We start from the raw sequence: 25,533 nt of genomic DNA, 5'->3' as shown, positions 1-25,533 counted from the left end.
GAAGCGAAAACGAAGCAAAGGTTTGAACCCAGCCCCTGAATGTGAAATGAATGGGCGGCATTAAATGTCGTGCAGTATTGTGAAATGTGATGAGAAAGCTTCAGATGAAATTAACAATTGCCCATCAAAGGAAAGAGAAGACGAGGGTCTACGTAAGCTTCATGACAGTTTTTTTGTCACTACCACCCCCGAGGCATAATTGATTAAGCCCTAAGGTTGTAATCTGCCAGGGCGCATCTAGTGGGTCGAAAGGTCTCGAGTTGCTTGGGAATGAGGGAATATTGTGAATAAGTGGAGGTGCTGTTGTGTTTGTGGGGGTAGAATTTGCATGGGAGCCCTGTCAGAGAGTTGACTTTTGGTAGGCCGACAAGCTTTGCAATATGGAGATGTGGATTGGTGGCACCTTTGCAGTAGGGATGGAAAGTTTGATTGGCTGTAGTCCATGACACTTGTGGAGATCGACGATGGGAAAGTTCTTTGGAACTACCAGAACTTTGTGAACATTGACCATACCAATTGAACTTTGGGGAATATTGTGACACAAATTAGACAGCAAGGCGCGGAAAGATTCTTTAAGAGTTTCTCTTTGACGAGCACAGTATCTGTATCGTGGTATTACACGCACATGCACATGCCAAAATCGGGATGTAGGTAGTATTTGGTGTGGGTTTTTGTGATGATACTTCATATTCGTAGTTCATTAATGGGGGACGGATCTGCGTAACTTTAAAAAGAATCACAATATTGCGGAAGTGATCTCGTATGTGGCAACGGTCTTCTCGATTTTCTCATAACGAGAAATTCTCTGCACTGGCTAAAGCAGTCTCAAAGAAATCTTATGTCTGTGATTATGATATCATCAGCCATCAAGACAGGTTTTCATCATCTTCCTTAGCAAATTCATGAGATTGTTATTCTCGAGGGCAGCCGCAACACGCTCCTTGTCAGCCAGTTGTTTGTTGACTTCGTCAGCTTGGCTGTGTGTATCCTTCTTGATCTTGACCTCGACTCGGTATCCTGGCGGAAGAGCTTGTTCCAAACGTACTCGCACACCAAGTCCAATAACAGTTGCTAGGGAGCAATGTGAAACCGTTGGCGTCAATTCAACCAGTACGCGAGACAGTGCTGCTGGGTTTGTGAGGTCAGGAGGCGAAACAAGATGAACATCCTCAAGCTTAACTACTCCGAGAGACTCCAATGAAAGAGGATGCTCGGGGTCGGAGATCGGTGCAATCAAGTCTTCAAAATGTCAGCTATGCAAACTTTGGAACGCGACTGACCCAATTTAATACTGAAATTCAGATAGCGCTAGTTATAATAGTGAATGGTAGAGGTATCAGGATATTCATTTGATTTTGAGATACCTACTGATAATTGCACGTTTGATATGTGATACGATGCTAGGATATATCGAGAAATCGAAGAACAATTGGTATCAAGTGAATTAGAAATACGTGAATGCTTACCATATATTTCCTGTTCATCTATTGGCTCTAAGCCAGAGTCGTCTGAGTCTGAGTCTTCATCTGAGAAATCTGACATATAAAAAGGATCCAGTGCATAGCTGGGTTTTGCCATCAATATGCTCTGTATACCATGTTTCTTGGCCGAATAATCTCGAACCTTGCGCTTTTCTCTTCGACGTGATATTTCGGACACATTCAAGATCGTAGGGTTCGCATTGTCTGCCGATGCCATGTTGAGATGAGTTGGGGGCCACTTGGGGCTCTGCTGGCTAACAGGAATGGCTTTTCTGTGATAGTTGGATAGCTGACAGGTTCAACGTTGCGACTCGGGTTAGATATGTTCAGCTGGGCTTGCGAGTCGATAGGCAGCGGGTTATTGAATGGATTGCAGGTTAGAGGTGCAAGAGCTTGAGCTATGGTTTCTTGAAATCTTGAACGTAAATTTGATAATGACGAAGAGGTTTATCAAATTCCCTTTATCGATAAAGCGAAGTGGGATAAATCTGAAACCTGAGGCATGATATCAGTTCATGACTAATCACCTAATGATCGAGGAAAGCCAAGGACAAGTATTGAACTTAGAACTCGTAAATACAATGATAAATCATAATACACCAATAAACACTGGAGATTTTTGCGTTGATACTGTCCCTCATTGCATTCCCATGCAAGTCCCTCTTTTGCCCTGCTCTTTGTTGTTATATAGTAGTCCTATTTCATAAAGTGTCTATTTCCATCTTGTGCAAAGTTTCGAGTCCCATATTAGAGACTAACTTTGATATTTGTGGCACGCTCCGCACAATCCCATGGCCAGAACATGGAAGTTCAAGGATGTATCAAAATTCACCTCAAAATCTAATAAATGTCCAGAAGATTCATGAAGGATCAACAAGCACGAGCCATCTGCATCTCGTGGCGATCCTGCGCTTCCAAGGTTAAAGGTTCCGTGCTATACTCGTTTCCGTCCCGGAAGATCTTTAAACCTGGTCTCTTCATATTTGAGATTGCCAGACAAATGAAACTCGTCGGCAAGCTGGACCCTCTGGGTAGCTTCAGATGATCTGATCAGACAAGTTATGATCCGAACCTCCGTGATGAACGGTGTAGATTTTGGAATTCGGACTTTTACTCTTTTGCTTTCCAAGAAACCAGCTTCAATGTACGTTCCAGGTAGATTAGACTACCACTGCCTGTGCGTCTCACGAAGCCAATGGCCTTCCACGCCCTTGTTGGCAAAACAAATACTGAAATCAGCTTATGGCCGCCATAATATCTACCTCTTTAATGTACTCTTCCGTGCGAAAGGTTGCTGGCTCGAGGAACTGCAAGGGGGAGAAAGGTTGTAGAGAGATTATCGATCCATCTGCAGGATAGGCAATCTTTGTCTATCGACGCCCAAAGCCGTCAAACCCTTTTCCTTACTCCCAGCAAAAAACAATGGCCCATAACAAGACCTGCATGTATTCTTCTTCCCTTGTGAACAATCTTCAATGGACATGAGATATCTTTGAGCCACCGAACCATGTTGCCGGGTTCGTCTCTGCTTGTCGAGTGGCTGCGGCTTTAGGGCACGGAATCATGAGGTTAAAACATCCAATCTTTTGGCTTGTCCTGAAATCCCAATATTCCTTGTCAGAGCCGTATCGCATGTGCATTGTTCGCTGCATTTGCTGGCAACTGCGTCCCATATCGCCTGAGAACTGATACCCGGCGACCTTTTCTGGGGCTGTTTAGAGGCTAGTACAGTGTTTGCGGGGCAGTAGTACCTGTCCAGAGATCCTTGGATCCACTCATCATCTAAAGAAAGGCATTATTAATGGAGCAGTTTTCTGAGAATGTATTGAAAATATGCAAAAATACATTAAACAGATGCAACCCTTCATGTACGTTCGTATTCACCTGCACATGCCCCAGTACTTCGGCATGGAAGTGCTTTTGACACACCGCCGACGCCATGAAATCACCACAGACGTCTTGAAACAGACAATCTACAATCTATTTGTTGTTGTACAAAAGTTGCTAGACGTACAGTACTTTGATTGTATCGTAAGTTCGTGACATAGGTGATGTGCGCCTTAAGTCCTAAATTACTAGGACTTTTCGGTGATATAACGGTATCGTTATCAATCAAATGAAAATGAGCTTAGGGGCAGAATAAATATCCGTTTGTTATGTGCGAGTACGACGGACCAACGACTAACACTTTTTCCTATTTCTTTTCTAGTGCAGGCAGTAGAAAAGAAAAGAATGGTATCTATTTGCCGCGATTACCCCTCACAATGCCCTAAAGCACCCTAAAAACGAACGCCTAACCATATGAAAAGCAACCTCGGACTATTGCCATAGACCTAAAGTCCTATGATGCTTCTAAGTCTGAACCCTAAATCCAAGTACCTATAATCTATTGGTAGGTGCCGATGTGAAGTGCCTACAGCCTTCCGCACCTCCTGTAGCACAAACTCCATTTCAGGAACGATGCCTGCGTTCTGTGCCCCACGATATTGAGTTATTCTTTACTTCTTTCTTCCTTTCTCACGAATCGGTATATATGAACATGACAAATGTGAAATGTATTCAACTTCTTGCATTTTGACATGTTAAATGTGGTACCTATCATCCAGGAGGCCATTGTGGGTACAAGACTAAAGAGAGCATCACATCCTTCCACTGATCACCGTTTCACACATCCCAAACTGGTTTACCATGCATCACCGGTCCGAAGGCTACATTCTACGGGATCTTTTACTTGTAGAAGGATGAGCGAGTTGGTATGGTCCTTTTAATCAATCTTGTTTGTGAATCTGCGATCCCATGGCTATCTTCGAGACTTTAACCCATATAACCTACAACGAATGATTGAACCGCATATACGCCTCGGTAAATTTAGGCCCTATTTTGCAACCACCGAAAAGCCTTCTCCCCGGAAACTTACAGTAGCACCGGGTACCTGTACCTGTCTGTACCCGTACCAATTACCCTTTCAACAACATTACGAATGAAGATAAGATGAATGAATGCATGTGATAACAGGAATGACAATCAAGATTCCAAGAGTTGATGTCTTCGGCAGTATCCGCGTCAAGACGAAGGTGTTAGGCGGTTTTATCGAGATTACGAGTGAGGAATAAGGAGACCTGCCGTATTTTTTCTTGGGCTCCCCCCGTTCTTTCCCATATTGATAATAATTTGGTGATTTCACTAATATATGAAAAGAGAAAAAAGAGGGGCCAACCTTATTGGATCATTACCAAATACAAAACACCACTTTAAATTCGGACTTCAAGCCTTCCCATTCCGATTTTTCTTTCGTTGACAGGGAAGTCGGTTACGATACTATTTTCTGCCTCGTAGAAACTAGAAGGATGCTACATCATGATTCATAAGTCTGTCTCTTCTATTGGACTTCCTTGAATTTTCCCTTTCTATTTTAGAGAGATTGTCCTTCAAGCACTTTGGAAGTTCCCGGTTCTAGGCAAAACAATATCTCCTTCATTTTGCCTAGATACGTACTGGCCTTCTCAACTGGTTAGCAACAGAGGTACCTATCACTACTGTATGTTTGACCGGGATTTTGGAAACCAGCCGTTTCGAGTTCCCTGCTATCACCTCCCGGCATACTCACTTGCGGGTCTTTTCTTGTCAGACCTTAGCTTGCCTGAGTCCATGACACCCCATACAACAAGATCCATGGTCCCATAAATCCATTATCACCCATTATCCCTCCTTCCACGCCTGCATGAGGTAAATACCCTCACGCCTAACACTTCGGTAAGAGAAATTTGGGATTCATTGGGAATTGCGTCTATACCCTTACCTATCTATCTACCCTACCTATCTATACCCATACCCACAGCAAATTTATAGGCCAATCCAATATTATTGTCCATCTAATACCTAATGCTTTATAGATTCTGGTCTGGAAGGGTGGTCATCCTTCTCTGGCATCACTTGCACTAAATTATACTTTTGTATTGTGGCGCGACCCTAGATCAATTCAAGCTTCTATCGAGTGCGGAGTACTCTCTCTTAGTATCTGTACATACAACTACCATCTTCAATCGATTTTGACCAAATACCGCATCAAAAGAAATTACACCATCTGTCAAAAGTAGTCAATCTTCTTTCCTTTTCTATGGGGCAACACTTTCTTCGTTTTATGATACAATATCAGTATACCCCAACCTTGATCAATTGGTATGTGAGAGAAGTAGGCGCATGTTGTGCTACTCATGATGCCTTCAATCATAGATGATTAGCTGACCCTGATCTACTTCCGCAGTTTCATTCTTCGATATCCTTGAACTTCCGATACTCCGCCATTCGATTTCAAACGTCCAGCTTCGTGGCCTCTCGAATTAGTCTGATCAAAACCCAATTCGTGCTTATTCTGGACTTAGAACGTGCCCCCTCATCTGGATGCGGCCAAGTGATTGATTTTTTGGGTTCACGACGCTCCGCTTCCTCAGATCCATTTTCGAATATATCGACGATCCTCACTGAAAGAGGTTGTTTTTTCTCTCATCGGATACTCGACAAATAGGCGCCTATAACCGCGGTACGACATCGTGTAGGAAGCCGAATTCGCATTTCAAAATAGGATATGTCCCAAGACCTTGGAACAAGGAGACTACTCCCCCAAAGCTCACAAATGCAGAACTTTTCGTTTGCGCCAACAAACTTTGGCCCAAGAGAGAATCAAAAAAGTGCGCGATCTTGCTTTCATTTGGGTAATTTGGAGTTGACATGGGCTGATATATCTTAGATTATGTCTTTGTTGACGAACACAATCGCCACAAGCGTTTGAAGGGTATGAGATGTCCTCAGTCTATGCGCATTCCTCTACTAATGCAGCATAGTGATGCGAGCTTGTGAAGGATGTCGAAGAAGAAAAATTAAGTGTGATGCTGCAACAACGAACACCTGGCCATGCTCCGCTTGCACAAGGCTCAAGTTGGGATGTGTCCCCCCAACAGTGAACTACGATCGCGATTTCCAGCAAAGTAATCAGACCTTTGAAGCAGAAGCGCCGCAATACGATAATGGTGGAAATCCCAGCGGTGGGTACCATCAGCAAGTTCCAGTACAACAGCAAATGACAGGCCCCTCAAAGGTGGTACCTCCAATTTATACACAACAACCTCCATATCCCGATCCGAATAACATGTATCAATCTATTCCATACGGAGGACCCTCGAGTGCACATAGTCAACAGAGTATGCATTATAATGCTCTTCAAACTCCAGTCAGCGCACTCAGCCAACATACAGAATATTCGCCACAAGCGGTATATCCCACAGCCCCTCTTCAGCAACAAACACATGATTCACCGGAAAATTATACCCATAGTGAATACAGCGGGGAGGATTTGGCCGACTTGCTAGGAGAACTCAAGATGAACCCCGCAGGCACAGGTAAGCGATTTGCTCGTCAATTTAAGTTATGGTTCTGATGAAGAAACAGCTCCATACTTGAACAACAAGAACAGGACCAGAGCGTTGGTAGAAGAACCAGCTTTTGAAGACATCGATGAATACAAAAACGCTTTACCCCCAATTACATTGAGCGCCGACATGAAGATCAGAATACCTCCCGAGTTGCTTCCAGACGAACAGACTATCCTTCATTATTTTGAGATGTACTTCACAAATGTACATCCTTATGTACCTGTCCTTAACAAAACTTTGTTTTACCAACAGTGGCATACGAATCGAGATGCTATCTCACCTTTGATACTGGAAGCTATTTTTGCAATCGCTGGAAGACTTGATGATGAACCAGCGCAGGGCCATCAGTGGCTCGCCCTTGCTTCTAGTATGACCTCATCTTGTAGCTAAATGAATCACTCCACTAACTTCATATAGAACATGCCGATGCTTTTATGGATGTTCCGCGATTGAGCACTCTTCAAGCAAACCTAATAATACTTAAAGCAAGAGAATCCGCTCCAAAGCGTGGATATTATTATCGTTCATGGATGACTGTAGTAGCATGCGTTCAAATGGCCAAGGATCTGGGTCTAGATGAGCACTATGAAGATCACAAAGCAGGCCGATCATGCGGTTCTGATCTTGCTGACTGCATTACCAAAACTCGAATATGGCAAACCATATTCGTTTGTGAATTGATGATCGGTTCTCCACAAGGTCGGACGGATCTCGCGGTCGACATGGAAACACTTGACTTGAGCGTTCCCAGATCTGGGATCGACAATGGAGAACTCGCCATCACGCGCAATTTCACTTGGTTCACACGTGTTGTTCGCAATGTTCGGAGGATGAATAATGTTTACGCAAAAGTTAAGAAGAGAAAGGAGTGGGGTATCGATCCAGATTTCGTACAACTCAACCCTTCCTTCGAAACTTGGATGAATGATCTTCCCGAAAACCTACAGATTGATTTTCCAGCGGATGGATCCCCTCCATGGCTGCCTACTCACTTCATTGGCAATCTTCACTCCTACTATTACCTGAGTATTATCATGCTTCATCGTCCACAACTCACTTTCATGGAACCAGGAATGGACGGGTGGAAACACCATATGCTCATATGTTATAATTCTGCGAAGCTCTTATGCAGACTTCAAGAAAGTGTCTTACAGTCATTTGGCTTAACTGGTCTATTATGCATGCAACGGGGAATCAACTTCACTATCTATTGTGTTCTGACTTGCACAGTTCTTCACTTGGTATGTACAACAGCCAATCTACTGACTTGATCTTCTGGTGTGTTGACAATCTTATAGGTTGCGATCACATCCCCGGATCCAGACTTGAACTCAGACGCCCGGGAATATTTTACCAGACATATGAGAATCCTAGAAAAATGTACCAGCTCATGGCCCATGCCAGATATGCAACAACAGATTGAGTCACTCAGGCAGGCATTTTCAGCTGACACTAGGAAACCTTTCGTTCTGAAGCCATCTTTTCCTTATGGGAGTCCAGCTGCACCGCCCCATACTAGTCCTGCAAGAGGAAATGTTCAACAGTATCGTCAAGGAAGCACCTCATTGGAGAGTCAAAATTTGGGACATCAAAATGCCCAACAGCAACAAGTCAGTTACACAAGTCACCCCATTTCACCACCCATTTCAGCTGGGGGCATAGACACGAAAAGTGACTCTCCCGCTGTACAGTCTCTGGTCATGATGGCCACTGGTCAAAGACCCCCAGTTCCAATTACAAGCGGGCTTCAAATGGCAGATAACTCGACATGGAACCCGTCAAGAATTTTTGAGTAAGTTTATTCCTAACCCGTACCTCAAAAGTACAAATACTAATTGTGTCACCTTAGCCAATGGAACAGCACTTTCGGTACGCCTCCCGCTTCGAGCAGCTCTGCTTCTGAAACGACCCCTCCTCTAAAAACTCCCTCTTCAGGTGCACAAGAACTCCCGACACTCCCAGAAATGCAAATTCTCCCCAACGTGAGCTTACCGCCAGGCTCACAACCTATGCCTCCACAACAATATTCTGGAGCGCCCATCCCCTCATTTGTGAGCCCAAGTATGTGGCAAGAATCAGTCGCGAATGTGTATGAAAGCGGAATCAAACGACATTGGGATTACTCAGATCCAAATGAGATGGTGAATCCTATCGCAAAACGAAGAGGTTGATCGTCTCGATCTGGTGAAAGGTGAAAGGTTGTAGGTACGAATACGTACGATTAATGAACGGCAATCGAATTCGATATCAAGAAAGCCAGATCCATATACACCCCATACGCACAATTCATTTTATCCTGGAGATTAATTGTCTAGTTTACACTTTTGTACGGACGGGTCGATAGATCCGAAAGATCTAATTTTGGGTATATATACGTCTTGGCTCGACCGACGCGTCACGATTTCCATTGATATTCAGGGTAAATTTTCGCATCACGTTGGATTTTTCATATTTTGGGTCAATAAATTATCAAATGAGTACATAAATAAATTTCCATACACAATCTCGAGGAGCATGGGGGGAAAAGGTCGGATTCATCAGATAGGGAGTCATACACTGGATAGGATCGCTGGATTGGCTTGAAAGCGGGATGAAGAGGGAGCAATTGGGCGTATCATTGGGTTTGGGATGGCTGGAAAAGTGTTGTGATTGGCCAAGATAATCGCCGGGTTGCTTGGAGATCTTGAAAACTTAGCATTGGTATAATGATGAGATGGAGGAATACAGAAAGGGAAGGAGAAAAATGTTTTAGGTTGGAAAGATGATGTGTTGATACTGTATGTTGCCGCGAGAAATACCGTGGCCCATGGTAGGAAATGGAATGACTTGTATGCTTGATATATTATTATGTCATCATATTTTGGTGGCTGCATTGTATTTATGTATTTCAACGGTGCATTTGGGCCTCTTAGAAAGGAATACTTGTCATACCTATCTTTGATTACGTGTATATAGGAGAACTGGCAAGAGTTTAGGAGGCGGGATTAGAAATAGTTGCATATACACATATATTTATTCGCGTCACAAAGACACATACGAGTTGGAAAGGAGAAAAGCTGCTAAACTGCGAGATACTATTGAATGAAACCTAAACCGAATCCGAATTCTAACCCATATCCATACCGAACCAAATGAACTCAATTCAAATCAAAAGCGAAAATCGAAACAACTAAGCTAATAAAAAAACCCCCCAAAACAACAGAACAGCAAAGGTGAAAACCAATCCACAACAGATGGCAGTGAGACGTGAAAACCCGATACGCCATCTCTTCACTTCCCAAAAATGACGGGGTTTCAGCTCATGTAACATATATACTGTCTTTCGACTTCCTATGTCTTCCTCTATATTCCTAGAAAGGCCATCCTGTGAATGTCCAAACGTGTTATTTTTCGACTTTTCAAACGTCCCAACTTCCACCAAGCTGTACATAAATCCACCTCCCAGCGCCAAAATCATCCCGGATATGTGAGCAAATCCTGTGAATGATGCATTCGCATCTCTAAAAATCACAATCGATATCGCAATCGAGATGACTTGTTTGATATTCCCCAACACGGCCATCGTAAGGGCGCCTGCCTTTTTGTTCGTGGTAAAACTCGACCAGTTTAGTAGGAATGCTACGAGACCGTTTGTGAGAATGAGAAGGATACCGAAGTGAGAGGTCGAGAGGGGAGAAGAAGTGGAAGATATATGTTTTACGAGAAATTCGTCGATTTCGCCGTTCATGTAGGACCAGATTGTGGCTTGGATGCCGGCGAGAGGGGCGACGTGGTGGATGATTGTTAGAGCGGGGATGGAGAGGTGGGTTTGTAGGGAGTTGGTTGAGAGGGTTTTGCAGGCGGAGAGGAGGGCGCCGAGGAGACAGAGTATCGTGGTGTCGAGAGTGAGGGTGAGGGAGTCGTGGGAGACGAGGAGGACGCCGAGATTGAGGGGGAGGAGAGAGATGATAGTGAGAGGAGAGTAGGGTTTTGTGTGTAAACGGAAGAGTAAGGAGAGGATGAGGACGAAAATGGGGATGGTGGAGCGGATTACTAGGTGGTCGGGAATAGTCATTATTCCACTACCGAGGAGTTAGTCGGGATTAGAATGAAAGAATCAAGAGAGAGAGAGACAATTGAAGACTTACAGTGAGACATTGCTGACTGCAATATTGATCGTGTATAAGATCGAAAATAAGAGTATGTAATAATTCTTTCTTTGACTTCGATGTTCAAGATTTTGAGAATCAAGTCTTCGAGAAATATATGTGCCCATGGAAGAGCAGAGTGCGTGCCATGCTGTAAGAAGCCATGGGTATGGATACTATGGTTTGTTAGTAGGGGGACTTCTTTTATGAGAGATGAAAGAACGTGCTTGACATAAAATACTTTTGTTCAAAAGTGTGAGGAGCAAATTCAGAGCTAGGTAAATTATGAGATGGAATTCGGGAGTGTTGAGTGAGCAAGTGTAGCGAATCATGGCGGCTGTGAAGAGTGAACTGGAGCTGGAATGGTGAGAAATCGAGACGCCATTTTGTAGCAAAACAGTTGAGAGTTTACTAGAACTCGAGGGCAGTAGCCATCAAGATTGGCTTCTGATTATCACACTCTGACGTTAATAAGGATGAGTCGCAATCGAAGCTTATAAATCTCGAGAGAATAATCGACTGCACCTTCCCAAAGAAATTTCAATGAAGGAGGTGGTTTCCGAAATCGGGTTGATATGAGTAAAACAGGTGAGGAAGAATACTTCACAAAATATCATAACAATCCATTAGGTAATCGTCAGTTCGATCCCATTGCATCTCCTCGAAGCTATTGATATGCTGCGAGTATTCATCTGTACACCCTGCTCCACGAATTAGGGAATCTGCATGTGATTTGTTGGTATGAAAGGAGATATCAAGAACTTACAATCCATTTCCTCGGTGATTCTCTGGTTCTCTGAATCAAAGACAAATTCAGGGGAAGGAGGCTCGGCGGGAATGGGAGCGGCGGGCCGATGAGGACAGAACTGGATAGGTGCCGAAACCGGCGAGAAAAATGGTGAGTGAGGTTGTTGCTGCGCATAGAAAGGGAGAAAGAAAGGAGGGAGAGGCATTGGCGCAGGTACTGTTGGTGCCGGTGCGGGCTGCCCAAACGACGTAGAAGAGAAGAGGTTTGAAGCGACAGGATTCGGCGCTGGTGCTGTTGCCTGTACGGGAGGGGAAAAAGAGGAGAAAGGTGCCGAACCAAACATTGGCGCTGGCGCTGGGGGTGTGACAGCGGAAGGGAACTGTGGGGGCTGGAGGAAGGTAAACGGAGAGGAAGCCGGGAAAGTCGGCGCTGGTGCTGGTGCCGAAGGGAGCTGGGGAAGGAAAGACGGGGGAGCAGAAGGGGCGTAGGGAGGAAGATTTCCGTATGGAATTGGAGCAGCCGCCGCTGTTGGTGGAAGGAATGACGATGGAACGTATGGCGGTGGAAGGTGAGAAACTGGTGCCGGAGAAGAGGTTGGTGGTCGGTTGAATAGGCTACCTGCCATTGAGAACGGGGTGCCATTGCTACGCTTTGGCGGGGCCACCGCTGGAGGTGTGTTTGCGGGAGTGGGGAGAGCTGGAGCTGGAGCTGGAGCTGGAGTACCGAACGTCGAACGTCCGTTCTTGGTGGTAATCAAAATGGTGGGCCCCTTCTTTCTTGGAGCAAAAGCATTGGCTGCCCATGCAGCGTTGGGTGGGAGATCAGGATTCATTGTTAAATGTGAGAATCAGAAAGCTTTGAGAAGTGGTATTATAGCAGGTAAATTACTGATGGACAGCAGGAATTGATATGATAAACTTCTTTGAATTGCTTTCGTGTGAAGAGGAAAAGAAGAAAAAAGTATTGAGAGAAAGACCAAAGTTCCTACTGATATAACTTTGCGGTACAGCTCAACTGTGCCATTTACACTAGCAAGTGATTGATTCTACTAAGGTGAATACAACTGACGCGACGCGACTGTACAATAGAAACGATTCGCTTGCCCACGAATACAATAAGATTAGACTCGAAAGTGAATATTAGGTGTGTGGAAGGGGGATTCACTTTTCTTTTTCGGGCAATGGCGTCTATGATATTGTCTCTCGTGAGATGGAACAATAGAATGGCCAATACTACTGAATGCCACAAAAACAATAAGTAAAGCAAATCCATAGGCGGGAAAGAATCCTCGCAGACTACTCACCACATTGACTGGAGAGGAAACAGCTAGATAGTCTTGCTAAGCGAGAGTGCTAGCTTATTGTCGGGGCTATACTTATGGCAGCACTCCACATTGTCCTTGAAGCATGGCATATTCAGCTTTATCCATTGTAATACAAATGCCAAACAAAGCAAGAGGTTTAGATAGTGATCGAATTCTAGGTCTTTGCTTTAGTCTGATTCGGTCTGATTCGAGTGAGATAATTCCACATTGTCGTGTCATTGATGTCTAAAGTCATTAGATACAACACAAGAAAAGGCCTGTGAAGAACGAAGATCCAGCAATGGAACTATATTATCCAGTTGTAGCGAACGAAAGAAGGGCTCATTGCAAAAAGAGCGATCTACCGTTAGGTTCATCGTTCGAAGTAGTATCTGAGTCCAAGGGTGAACAGGACATCTACGCCAATGATTGAAGAAAAGACGTCAAGTAGCGACTAAGTATGGCAGCCTCTACCCCTGAGCTGGTGGAGGTGAAGCGGGGGATCATGCTACTACCATAAACAGGGCCGGCCTACCGTTTTATCTGGTTGTTCGTATGAGATCTTAGTCTATAGATTTGATAAGCATCGTAGTGATTGGAGGCAGTCCAGAAAATAACTGAAGCTGGAATGTGAGACTTCAAATGTGACTGCAGGAGAAAGTTGAAGGTGACCTAATGACCATAGACAAAGGCATTCCGTCGTGGTATTTGACGTCTATTTAGACTTCGAACAAAAGATTGGCTGATGGAATACTATGTTATCTTTTTGGGTTGAAAGAATGGGTATTATCCTCTCAACTAAGGGACAGCAGAGCAGAGGCGCATCTCCGATTAGGTACGCCTTGAAGGTCGTGAAACGTCGCCACATTCATGATGAATGACATGATCTCCATATGTATATTTGGGTTTTGTCAATATGAAGCTTGCTATGTTCATGTCAATTCGCATACTTCAGAGGTATTGGTCCACCTAGAGCACACTGTAGACAAGTGAAGATGTTATTTGGGAACAAAAAGATCATGTGACTCGCTTCTAAAACACTGTGCCTAGATTGGTCGTGTAGCCAATCATAATACCAGAATATAATTATTCCGTGACAGAGAAACCTTAAATTTTGTTGCATGTCTAACATTTTCTCGGTCAGGTGGAAAAATATCACAAGACCTATGGGAATTCTTTAGATCCAAGAATACAAGTCAGTTGCTCAACGACATTTGTATGCCCACAATATATACATTGAAGCTTCACGTATATAATAATATCAAGCTTAATGATGTGAATGATATTGTCACAAATCATCGATGGTGTTTCTTGATATGAGTGCCTTTTTATATTATGAATTCAAAATCACCCCGTACTAGGTCGTACGTGATGTACTTGTTTGGCCTGAAGTCATCATTAATGTCAGATGAACTGTTTAGTATAAACATTTATACTGTTTTTATATATTTACCTCTTGATTACTTCACTGACATCCACAAGCCGTATGAGAGCAATGCGATGTGTCTAAACACCCTTTCCAGTTGTGTCACTGGTCTATCAAACATGACAGGGACCACTATCTTTCATCGTATTCCTCAGTTTGCACTTTCAACCGCTGCACGGGACCTCAACAGCAAAAAGTTCATGGTAAAGACTCGTCGTTCCTTCCGATAGTTCGGGAGTAGACAGTTGCCAGACAACGACCTAACATCGATAATAAAGCTGGCAGCTTAGGGTACTCCCTTCCTAAAGTAATACCCCCTTCTAATTGTCGGTATTATACTGTCAAGGCCCACTTGAGACATCTAGTTGGGAGTCCAGATTAAGATCTGCAGTAGGCCAATGTGGTTTCGTACCATACATTAAAAGTGTTATGTTGGCTTGATCCAAAGTCATAATGGGGATGAAGTCCCTAGGCCATTGGAAGCAAGTGCGATCACTTCCCACTCCAGTTAGCTGATACAAAATCTAGCTCTACATTTGCGACTGGAAAGATACTTTGCTCATCCGATATCGTCGAACTACAAAGGATTTCCTAGCAAGTTAGCTCAAGTAGTACATGTCAATGTACTTTAGTGTCACAGCTAGGTGCAAATAGATAACTACTTGATAATTGAATCTTCCAATCAAGACATTCAGAGCTATGTGAAATAGATTTGTTGCACATCTGATCTTATCAATTTGCAAGGTACATCCTAACAAGCACAATAAGAAGCTCAAATTTAGATGTAGCTGATAAATTCGCTTCACGGCCATTCCCTATCCATCAATCATTGCCCTCATCCTCCCCCCATGCATGAATAAGATCCGTTTTTTTTTACCCTAATCACGCTTAAACTATGATCTTCATATTGGTTTATGACAGGTTCTAGAGATTTAAAATACGTCGATAAATCAAACAAGAGCTTCGATCAAAAGAGTATCTTTATTCCTCTCCGCTATATTGCATGGATCGACTAACTCGGAGCCTTCCAAAGCTTCTCAATACTTCTAGAACATGCCGACAGATCATCTCTCGTATATTTCTATGTTCTGAATTGTATTCATAGATAGATAGCCTTTTGGATGAGTTCCTGCGATTCTGCTACACTGAAAGATTCCGGAGAAAATGCTTACTTCTCTATGCTTCGTCAATAATAATATAGTAAGGTCAATCAAAATCGATGACAGTGTCAAACTAGTCTACTACGCCCAACTTTCCTTAGTGGCATAATCATCATCTTCTAACATCGTAGACCACCACTAACAAAAGTCTAACATCGACATACTTCCCGAGTAGTTCTGGGTATCTCCTAACCACCCAATAGTTCCATACAAAAAAATCATGCAGATCCCCCCTCCCAAGATTCCTTTATAAACCCCATCTTCCACGCCCATTTTAAATTTCCTACTTCTTCTTCTTTCCTCTTCATCACACAGCAGATATACCAAGTCGATTGCTACTTTGAGTCTTTCTCCGGAAACCACCAAGTCCATCGTTACTTTGAGTGATCTCTTGTGCGATACGTCGAAAAGTCCTACCGAGTCAATCGCTACTTTGAGTGTTTCTTCGGAATCTACCAAGTCGATGGATACTTTGAGTGTTCTTTTTTCTTTACTATACCCTTTTGCTATACAACTTTTGCTATACCCTTTTGCTATACAACTTTTGCTACACCCTTTGCTATAATTTTTTGGTCAAGTGATCTTTTTTGCCACAAATTATGTCCAGGATTTGAAGCGTAAGTTTTTCTTTTTTTTGCCCTCGTGAATTACATTTGCAGGAATGGTAAGTTGGTACCCCCTCTTGCGCAATCTCATATTCTGATTTCTCCTCTTGACGACAATCTGTCATTTCCTGGTTTTACCATCCGTGTGGAAAATCAATCCGCGCCTTCCATGCTTGAAGACGTGGAGCATTTCTTGAGCAAGTCTTTCAGGCCAGAGAGACATTATTCTTGACTCTTTCACATTCACTGATATGAAGTAACAATGAAATTCCACGTGGTATCACGTCTCATGTTCCATCAAAAGCAATCAAAATTTCTCAGTATGTCATTTTTGTCATATCTCGAAGTGCTACTCTATCTTGTCATCTGATGGAGCGTCGTGGTTGAATCCGAAATCTTAAACTTTGATCAGGCGCTAAGTTTACTCCAAAATGAGATGAGGTACTGCTCTTCAAAGTTCAACTACTCTTCTTTCCTCATATCTTCTTGATTCCCATTTTCCTGTTAACGTCACATCCTCGCTCTTCAAGTTTCATTACAAATTCAACAATGCTCACTACTAAGGTCCTTTCCTCCCTCACCAAATCCCTTGTTTCGTTTGTCAGCCTTTCAAAGCATATTGTACTGAACGGTAAAATTGAACGGTTACAAGATACCAGTATCAATCTGGAATGCCGAGAAGCACCCCAAGAGCGGATCAGAAAACAGAAGTAAGCACTAGGTAGTTTATAGTCGAAATTGTCAATCTATACACCCTAATTTCTGTCTTTTGCAGCGGAAGAAAGTTTGCTGCTAGAGTGCAGTGTTATCAACCGGAACTTGAAGTCATACAATTGAGAATAGCTTCTATGGATTCTATAGAAGAGAGATTCGGCCACTACTGTGAATGATTCAAAAACAAAAGAAGAATCGTAAGAGTTCTGGAACCTACTCACCGCACCCCATATGGTTTTGCGACAAAATCCCTGCAAAATGGCGTTTTCCCATACAAATTAAAAGAAATTAATAGCGTTTTCAATCCAAAAGATTTTATTTCGAAAATTGAATTATATATAAATCATATTATAAATTAGTTAAAAAAATGAATAGTTTATTTTTAAATATTTTTGTTAGGAAACTACATAAGTTTGAAATTGAAAAAATTGATTTTTTTTAACTTGTAACACTTTTTCTATACAAAATAACGATTTTTTCGAAAATTTATGAATTTTGTTTTCAATATCTTATAACTCTATAATCAAAATAGCTAAAATAAACTAGCGTTTTTTTAATTAAATTCAAATAAATCTAAATCATTTTCTATTTGATTATATCGTTTTATATAGAAGTATAATAATTAAATAGGAAATTTAAAAAGTTGAAGAAATAAGGGTTTTAGCAGGGAAAACGATTTATATGCAGTGAGCAGGGGCCAGAATTCTTACAATAGCCACAGCTGATTTTTTCACCAAGAGTCCTCGAATGATGAATGTTTGTATTGGTTCGAGAAGGATACAGAAGACGTAGCACCCACGTATTCGTAGGTCCTAAATGTCTTAATTGTATTCTATCTAAAGAGCTAGCTAAGTGGGAAAATATTAGGCCTTATATAGGCACTACTGAAAGAGCTAGTCTCTTTCGCATTCGCTTAATACCTTTGATACAGTAGCCATTGTATTGAAGTGATTCCTTTGAAGTGAATACCCTTGTTCACACAGTTTGTGGGAAGAAAAAGAAGACAAATAGGGAAGAAGAACTCTGTAAGAACTTCGTAAAGATAACATTCACAAAACGAGATACGGTGGAAAATGAAGTCCTTAATATGATAACTCTCTAGCATCAATCGAGCAAAATTGTGATGCGCAATCAGTACTTTCAATGTGTGTAAATATATGCCAATTACGATAGCATGTCAATAAAACAGTTCGTATGCATTGCAAAGGCAATGAAAGACAGTAAAGGATCAGCTTATAAACATGACATTCCGCCTCGAAATTCTGAAAGGGGGAGAAGAAGGGGGCAAATTGTGGAAACGAAAGAAAACGCATTGACTCTAGAATACTACAAGACAATGATGTCATAACATTGCAATACGCAAACTGAAAGAATTTGCACATATTAATGCAGTTTTAGAGAAGAATCGTTACAAAGGACTAATCAGTCTTGCTTTGACTCGCTATTTTGCGTATTAATCAAATGTGTAGTACATCAGATAGGTACTTTCATCCCCTCGTAAACCATCGCTTCCTTACCCCAAGCTTTGCCTTTCTAGACTAGTCCAAGGTAATACGCTTATAAAAATCCAACTCCATTAGTAGAGTATGGGACTCTATTGTTCCACTCACCTAAACGCCTTATCATCACATCCATGTGTGTCTTGATACCCACCATGAACGCCTCAAAACAAAACCCGATATCCACTAAGCACAGTACCATCAGCTGACTGGGCCTCGTGGTAATCCAATAGGTCTTTGTTTTTTCCTTTGCACTCTTCTCATTTTAACTTGCATACTTGCAGCGTCAAACTCCTTCTTTTTAGGATCCCAAGCTGCGATGACATCAAAGACCACGAAAGCCCTGTCAGATTCCAGTTCGACAAATCCAGATACTTTAATAGAACCCCTTGGATGAAGGTTTTGAGTTGGCCACAACCCCCTGCTGGCCTCGACGTATTTGTATTTGAATGCCATGAAGGGTTTTGCAAACCCTGCGTGGATGTCCCTGATATTGTTTACAAGTGCAGGGAAAATCTCCTCTTTCACGGTTGATTTTCCGGGTCCTGTAATGTCCCTAATTTCTTTACTTTTGTCATCCAGATGCTGTTGTGATGGCTCATCCTTCGCATCTAGTGGCCCTTGAACACCCCCTGGTACCTTTTGTTGTCCTTTCAACCCCTTCATCGTTCTTTGTAACGTTAAAAACTGCTCCAGTGATTGTTGATCAGGACTCGTTTGAACTCCCAGGCCAAGTATTCCTGCTATATTTCTTAATTCCTCTGCAGCCAGGACTTTTATAAAACTCCATGAGGATTGAAAAACAACAGTTGGCCATAAAACATTTCGGATTTTGTATACTAATCGGTGATCGACGGGCTGTGTGACCCAGGATATTGCATCGTCAGAAATTTCGATACTGATATACATTAGTCTCAACCCATGTAATTTAGCGGCGAGCGACTTACCCTGATCTTTCGAATGACGGTGGAGGAATTGAAGGAAAGTCAATATCGAGCCAAATCCTTCTGCTTTTTAGATTCTTTCCAGTAAGTACAACGACCAGACTATTGCAAGCAACATCCCGCATCATGTCCGCCAAGTCAACTGAAGAATATCAGTAACCATAACTAGTAATTTAAATGAGTTGAGCAGCAGACGAAACCCCTAATTTTATTCATAAGCTTTGTATCCTGGCTAATCTTGATGAACTCTTGGAATTCTGGATCAGTTCCTTTATAAGGAATAGTAGGCAGCTGTTTCGTGGTGCCAAGGAAGGGTATAAATAATGGTGGTTCGGCCTCTTGCCACTCCTCCTCCGGTATGTGTTTCGATGCCTCCTCAGCAGCCTTGTCTAAGGGACCGAGAACTAGTCTGGTGTAAACTTCAAAGCAGACATATACCACCATAAAGCTGATGGCGACGTTTCTAAATAGCATCAGCACATATACTTCCTGCAGACAGACTCCGAGCATGTATACCTCATTCTAATGGGTGATTTCCGGAAGCGAACCACATGTGGATTTGACGCCGTTCCTGCGTATCTCGGAGCATTGCTGCGCATAGATAATGGATTCGCAGCAAAACGGCCAGGTCCTGATCTCGCCCGTACATTTGTTGTCCACGTACTCGTCAACCGGGGTTTAATCAATCGGAACATCGTGAGGGGTAGAAGTCAAGGCCCGCCTTCGAGTTGGCGAGCCCTTGATGGCGAAAATCTGTGGCGAAATGAATAGATTCTCGGGGACCACGAATGCGATGGCGATGCGAGATCCAGTAGAGTCTATGGGAGGGAATCGTTGATGATCAAATAATAGTCGTTGGGTACGTGTGAAAGTTGAAGATATTTGGTAGCAGAGCACAAGAGCGCAAGATGGATGAGGTAGATGGTCTAAAAATACTGAGTCGGCATTGTACCCATTTATCTCCGAATAAAGCAAATAAACACTCATACACAAGGAAGGCCTTTGATGACAAAATTCCCAAATTTGGGTCAATAATACGGTAATATCGAACAATAAATAGCTTCAATGGGTAAATATTTGATATAATTACAATTAAATATAGTACTACTACGAGTATGTATCTCAAGAGTTCCCAAAAACATTACCTAAGAGCCTTCAAACAATCTTCGATATGTGATCTGGAACTTTTTTGGACATCATGAATGCATATTCTATGATACCAGCCTAATTCGAAAGTGGTTAGCGTCTAACCTGTGCTTAGCTTGGTACAAACACCTTGAGGTTATCAGCGTCGACGCTCTCCCAGAAGATCACCTTAGTATGAGCCTCTCATATCAAATTAACAAAACTCATCAACAAATATGAAGCTCTCCTCCAGCTTCCTTTTGCCATTACTGGCCAGTACAGTTTGTGCTGCATCAGATTCCGCTCTTGCCTATATCCTCGAAGGCCAACAAAAGCCAAACAACCTCATATCACCTCCAGCTCTTTCTCCAAATGAAGCACGACTCGTCCTCGCACAAAGATTGGGCGTATCACAATTTCACGATGTCGGATCGGTTGGCAGTGAGGCCATTAAATACATCAATAAATTTGGAGGTCAACGGAAATCATTATTCAACGATGCGCCAAAAGACAGGGCGGCTGAGTTGGTTATCATCGTTGAGGGTGTATCCGAAGAGACGGCTGGATCACTACTAAACTCGTTATCTTCTATCAAACCAGCATTCACAATCTCAAATCCGCCTACAGCTAGGACGACAGAAAAGTTGGCGGATGATTTGGAATTGCAAGTCGGAAAGGCGAAGGATTGTACCCTCGACGATGCTATCAATCCATTCGCAGATCAATGTTGGAATGGAAAATCAAAGATTATGCACCTTGACTTGAACAGAAAATCCGAGGTATGGGAATCGTTCTATTCGTGATGTTAATGGCTAATGTTTGCGACAGCACAAGGAGTTCATCAACACATCTTACGAACGATTGACCAAATTCGCCTCAAAAGCAGAAATGAACGTTATCGTCGTTCTCATGCCTGAATCCCGCAGAGGTAGCGGCTCTTACGTTTCTTATACTAGGCCCTCACAAAAGAAGCTCTCTAGCAGACAACAATTCGAAGAACCAATGGCTGAGTTTGTCGACCACCAAGTACAAGAAGCCTCAAGTTCCAATTCTTCCCGCAACAACAATACCGTCATCAAGACAACTCTCCCCGTTTGCCACGCTTCCTTGGATTCTTGTATCTCTTCTACCAATAACTGCTCATCAATGGGCGCTTGCTACAAGAAATACACGTCCCAATCTGGCGATTGTTTCGCCTGTAGATGTGGCGTTGATTCAGGACGTGGAGGATCCGCTTGTCAAAAACGAGATATCAGTGGACCATTCTGGTTAATTTTCATTTCCAGTCTCGTTCTCGTTGGACTTGTTTCTTGGGGAATTGGTATGCTATATAGCACTGGTGATGAAAAATTGCCAGGTGTTATTGGTGCTGGTGTTTCTTCCGGCAAGACGAGATAAATATTTGTATGAATTCTAGAAAATATGTATGCTTAGGATCGAAGGTTGAGAAGTTCGAAGGGCTTTCATTTTATCAGGGTTGGCGTTTCATATGAAGAGGGAGATCGAGAGACTTGTATTTGTTTGTCTGGGCTGGCTGTATAGTGGCCGGTGTATAGACACGGCTTGTCACTTATTTATAGCAATAAAATTTTATCAGTCCCTATTATCCTCTCAAGAGGCCGCATATGGATAATTTAATCTGTTTTTCATCTCATCCATGTGCTTTTGAAGATGTATTTGCTCACATTCTTTCAACCAAGTGGTGGCTCAGGATAAATGGCTCTGCTAGAATTTATGGGTGGCATTTCTTATAATTTCTCGCCACTTTCTACTATCACCACCATTCGTATTCATGTTCAACCTCGGGAATTCAATCTTTTATCACCTTTGTATATACTGAAGTGCGGAGGTATGCATGGGAGTCTGGCTGCGTTGGTGGGTGGGGGGTTGTAGGACATGAGATGAGGATTATAACGGGAGATTGTATTATCTCCTTGAGTATAGGAAGAAGATTTCTGAGAGAGAATTATGGTCGCAACTTGAACTAAATGACGGCGAATTTGAGTTGTAAAAGGCTTGCAATGGAGAGGTCGCATGTAGAGTGATATATGTTATCAATCGAGGTCTACATGCTTTGAGCAACCGTTCTTCTCAGCGGGGGTTGTTTTTCAAATCTTATTAAATCTCTTTTCGATTGTTGATTTTGCGCTGTTATTGCTTTTTCACTGAATGAATGACAACACTTTTCAACGGTTGCCGCCAGTAGCTGTGAAAACTTTGACACTTGCACTTATGTTGCCCTTCATCTTACCCATACAAAATTATAACTCGATATTTTAGTCTTTAGCATCCGCTTTAGCTCTCTTGATGAAAACGCATCAACAAACCGCGGAAAGAGGTGTTGTTGTTCATCTAAGCTCTCCATGTTTTCAAGAGAAGGCGATTTTTATATAGTCATGGGAGGGTACTAGAGTGTAATTAATTTGTGGTTAGAGCTCATTCTTATTAGAGTATCGTTCCAATTAATTCGACTACGGTCTAAAAAATAAAGTGGGTGTGGCGATGTGTGTTCCATTTCCTAGGTTTCATTCTCGGATTTACTAGAGATATTATAAGTGTGGGAACAGATCAATCTTTTCATATAAAACAAGAGTTAGATGTCTCCTAAGTATCAGCAAACCCCCGAAAGATTGGTGCGTGGTGAGCCATAGGGCAATTACTCGAGTTCCAGGCTTTTGCACAATCTAGTGTTTGTATAACGAAATTCCCGTCGACGACTGGACTTTCCTTGGGTTGTTATAATATAAAATGGGAATTGATAATAGCGTTGAGATGTGGCCGAGAAATTGACAGTGATCGATCTATGACAACGGTTCTGATGTTTAGCAATGATAATGAGAGCTTCATCTATCGACTTTTGGGTGTAAATCTCTTTCTTGATAGAGACGATGTATGATGGAATGACTTCTGGAAAGACCAATGGGAGCCAGGGCCTTGTGAATACATTTCTCACTTTTTCTTAGAATGTAGATGAAGATACAAGAAGTGGAGGAGGTAAATCTTTTATATAGCATCCGCGACAATACGATGTCGTTCAATTCCTGGATGTATACAGAGGACATTAGAGCCGTGGATTTTGCATGAGTGCAAGGCAGCACGATATGAGATTTGTGGACTCTAGTATCATTCGTTTTAACCCGCTCCGACTAAACTTCCTTCCATTTCCATTCAATCTACCAGAGCAGACCAGACACACATAGCTTACACATCTCAAGCGATATAAGCCCACTATTCTTCTCTCTGCTAGATTCTCCATGCACGAAACCAACTGGATTGGAAGGAATCATTATGTGTCATGGAGCTATTGTTGAAGGCTCATTCCGCAACGTGCAATAAATCTTAATGGAACTTCTCTTACCTGCCACGTGGGAGTAAACGAGTGTTTAACTCCAATAACAAGAAGCATATCAATTAATCGACAATGTGTATTCACTGATACATCGGTGGTAATAACATATCCTTTCATCGTCGAGAAAATCCCAAAGTTACTGAAATGCATCATCCTTCTCAGTGGAGTTTGCACCAAGGGAGCTTGCGCACTTCTTTTCGGATCATCTGATGCTTGATTCTCCTGTCTGTGGTGTCCTCGTAATTTGTCCGAAGTTGTAGTTATATTTTTAGAGACACGTAGGTTTATATACTTGAGATTGGGAATCTTCTGTGGTGCAGGATCGACGAAATGGATATGTGTAGTGGGAATTTCTGGAGCTTTGGAGTAGATTTGGGTTTGAAGAAGTCGAGGAACATGCATGCCTTTGATTGACTACACTATAGAATTGTTGTTCTTTTGATTTTGTGTCTAGATATTCTATCTCACCGCGCTGGATCAATGTGTATAAAGCCATCGATCTACAAATGGGTTGAGTTCCATCAAGCACTGCTATTCAATAAAGAACTAGGGAAAGTAGGCACGCCTACATTCATCCCGGTATCGCATTGGGATTACTCATGTGAAATGAAGTTCCACTTACATCAAGCTCTGTTTCTCGCGACAGTCATACTTCTCCTTCCCCCTAATTTTCTCATCTAGTTACATTTCATCACATCTACACTATCATTGCTATCTTTCCACTGCCAGAAGTACAGTTCATCATCAACTTCCTTATGGACACAATCACCACACGTTTTTTTCATTCGCCTATCAAAATTACTACAAGTGGCTCATATTGGAAACTTATGCACAGAATTACATCATTCTAGCTCTCGCCTACCAGAATGGGTCCGTTGCCTATGTGAAGTTTTGATGCCTTTTTTCTTGGATGATAGACGCCTCTTTATACTACCACTTGAGGATTGAGCCTCACTTTGATAGCTTCACAAATGACTCATCCTCCTATCCAAAGTAATCTAGCTCAAGCTTTGGGCTATTGGTATAATATTTACCCCGCATCTTCAGTTTCATATCAACAGTCGGGTGGTGACTGCTTATGAGTTTCAGGTGTGTATATCCACTATAGACTCCAGAAAATACGTAGTTAAAGATAACGGAAGTTAAAACAACTAGACCATTCTGAAACTAAGCATCTCTTGTGCGACTTTCCCCGTTTACGGACAGCTTCCTAGAAATCTTCGTGGATGCAAACGTCCTTTCTTCACCATCGAACGGTCATATTATGCAGTAGAATTGACTTCGGAAAGGATTAGAGCTACATCCGTGTTTGCTCAAACTAGGCGATGATACAATTCTAAAGGTTCATATATATCTAGAAGAGATTTCTCCGTCTGTGAAAACTACACATTCACCGATGAATTCTCAAGCGAAATGACAGCGTGACCATAGCAAAGTACGGCGTGATGACAATGCTTGATAGACTACCATGAGAATTCTCGAATTTGTATACTAATTCATTCTGTCTTTGATTAAAATTTAAATCTTAATATTGGTATCGAGACCCCAAGGATCTAATCTTGATCACGCGGTGGGGTTAGCTCCCATTTGTCATATAAGGAGGAGAGATGTTAAAGAGGGACT

At 42.4% G+C, this 25,533-nt stretch overlaps 6 protein-coding genes across 6 annotated transcripts; 2 read left to right on the top strand and 4 right to left on the bottom strand.

The window, feature by feature from the left end:
• Positions 1–644: 644 nt before the first annotated feature.
• EAF02_010881 (uncharacterized protein) lies at positions 645–2,132 on the bottom strand. Its single transcript, XM_038906929.1, has 2 exons — positions 1,467–2,132; positions 645–1,239 (listed from the first exon to the last, which is right to left on the bottom strand). Exons 1-2 carry the CDS (start codon positions 1,696–1,698, stop codon positions 860–862), a joined length of 612 nt encoding a protein of 203 aa, XP_038753219.1. The 5' UTR covers positions 1,699–2,132; the 3' UTR covers positions 645–859.
• Positions 2,133–5,334: 3,202 nt separating this feature from the next.
• EAF02_010880 (uncharacterized protein) lies at positions 5,335–9,934 on the top strand. Its single transcript, XM_038906928.1, has 8 exons — positions 5,335–5,660; positions 5,746–6,169; positions 6,229–6,273; positions 6,323–6,877; positions 6,927–7,277; positions 7,328–8,151; positions 8,209–8,702; positions 8,760–9,934. Exons 2-8 carry the CDS (start codon positions 6,067–6,069, stop codon positions 9,079–9,081), a joined length of 2,694 nt encoding a protein of 897 aa, XP_038753218.1. The 5' UTR covers positions 5,335–5,660; positions 5,746–6,066; the 3' UTR covers positions 9,082–9,934.
• Positions 9,935–10,079: 145 nt separating this feature from the next.
• EAF02_010879 (uncharacterized protein) lies at positions 10,080–11,369 on the bottom strand (the record flags this gene model as incomplete). Its single annotated transcript, XM_038906927.1, has 3 exons — positions 10,080–10,971; positions 11,038–11,213; positions 11,265–11,369. The coding sequence occupies 3 exons, from the start codon at positions 11,367–11,369 to the stop codon at positions 10,080–10,082; spliced, it is 1,173 nt and encodes a 390-aa protein (XP_038753217.1).
• Positions 11,370–11,750: 381 nt separating this feature from the next.
• On the bottom strand, positions 11,751–12,617 carry EAF02_010878 (uncharacterized protein; the record flags this gene model as incomplete). Its single annotated transcript, XM_038906926.1, has 1 exon — positions 11,751–12,617. One exon carries the CDS (start codon positions 12,615–12,617, stop codon positions 11,751–11,753), a length of 867 nt encoding a protein of 288 aa, XP_038753216.1.
• Positions 12,618–18,693: 6,076 nt separating this feature from the next.
• On the bottom strand, positions 18,694–20,131 carry EAF02_010877 (uncharacterized protein; the record flags this gene model as incomplete). Its single annotated transcript, XM_038906925.1, has 4 exons — positions 18,694–19,390; positions 19,440–19,578; positions 19,637–19,899; positions 19,953–20,131. 4 exons carry the CDS (start codon positions 20,129–20,131, stop codon positions 18,694–18,696), a joined length of 1,278 nt encoding a protein of 425 aa, XP_038753215.1.
• A 479-nt stretch (positions 20,132–20,610) lies between these two features.
• Positions 20,611–22,207, top strand: EAF02_010876 (uncharacterized protein). The gene is made up of 2 exons (XM_038906924.1): positions 20,611–21,340; positions 21,390–22,207. The coding sequence occupies exons 1-2, from the start codon at positions 20,798–20,800 to the stop codon at positions 21,957–21,959; spliced, it is 1,113 nt and encodes a 370-aa protein (XP_038753214.1). The 5' UTR covers positions 20,611–20,797; the 3' UTR covers positions 21,960–22,207.
• Positions 22,208–25,533: the final 3,326 nt, after the last annotated feature.

Source organism: Botrytis sinoallii (genome assembly GCF_014898435.1).
Source record: "Botrytis sinoallii strain Bc 23 chromosome Unknown BSIN_028, whole genome shotgun sequence".
Lineage (NCBI taxonomy): Eukaryota > Fungi > Ascomycota > Leotiomycetes > Helotiales > Sclerotiniaceae > Botrytis > Botrytis sinoallii.
Note: the sequence above shows the minus strand (reverse complement) of the source record. Positions and strands in the feature narration are given on the sequence as shown.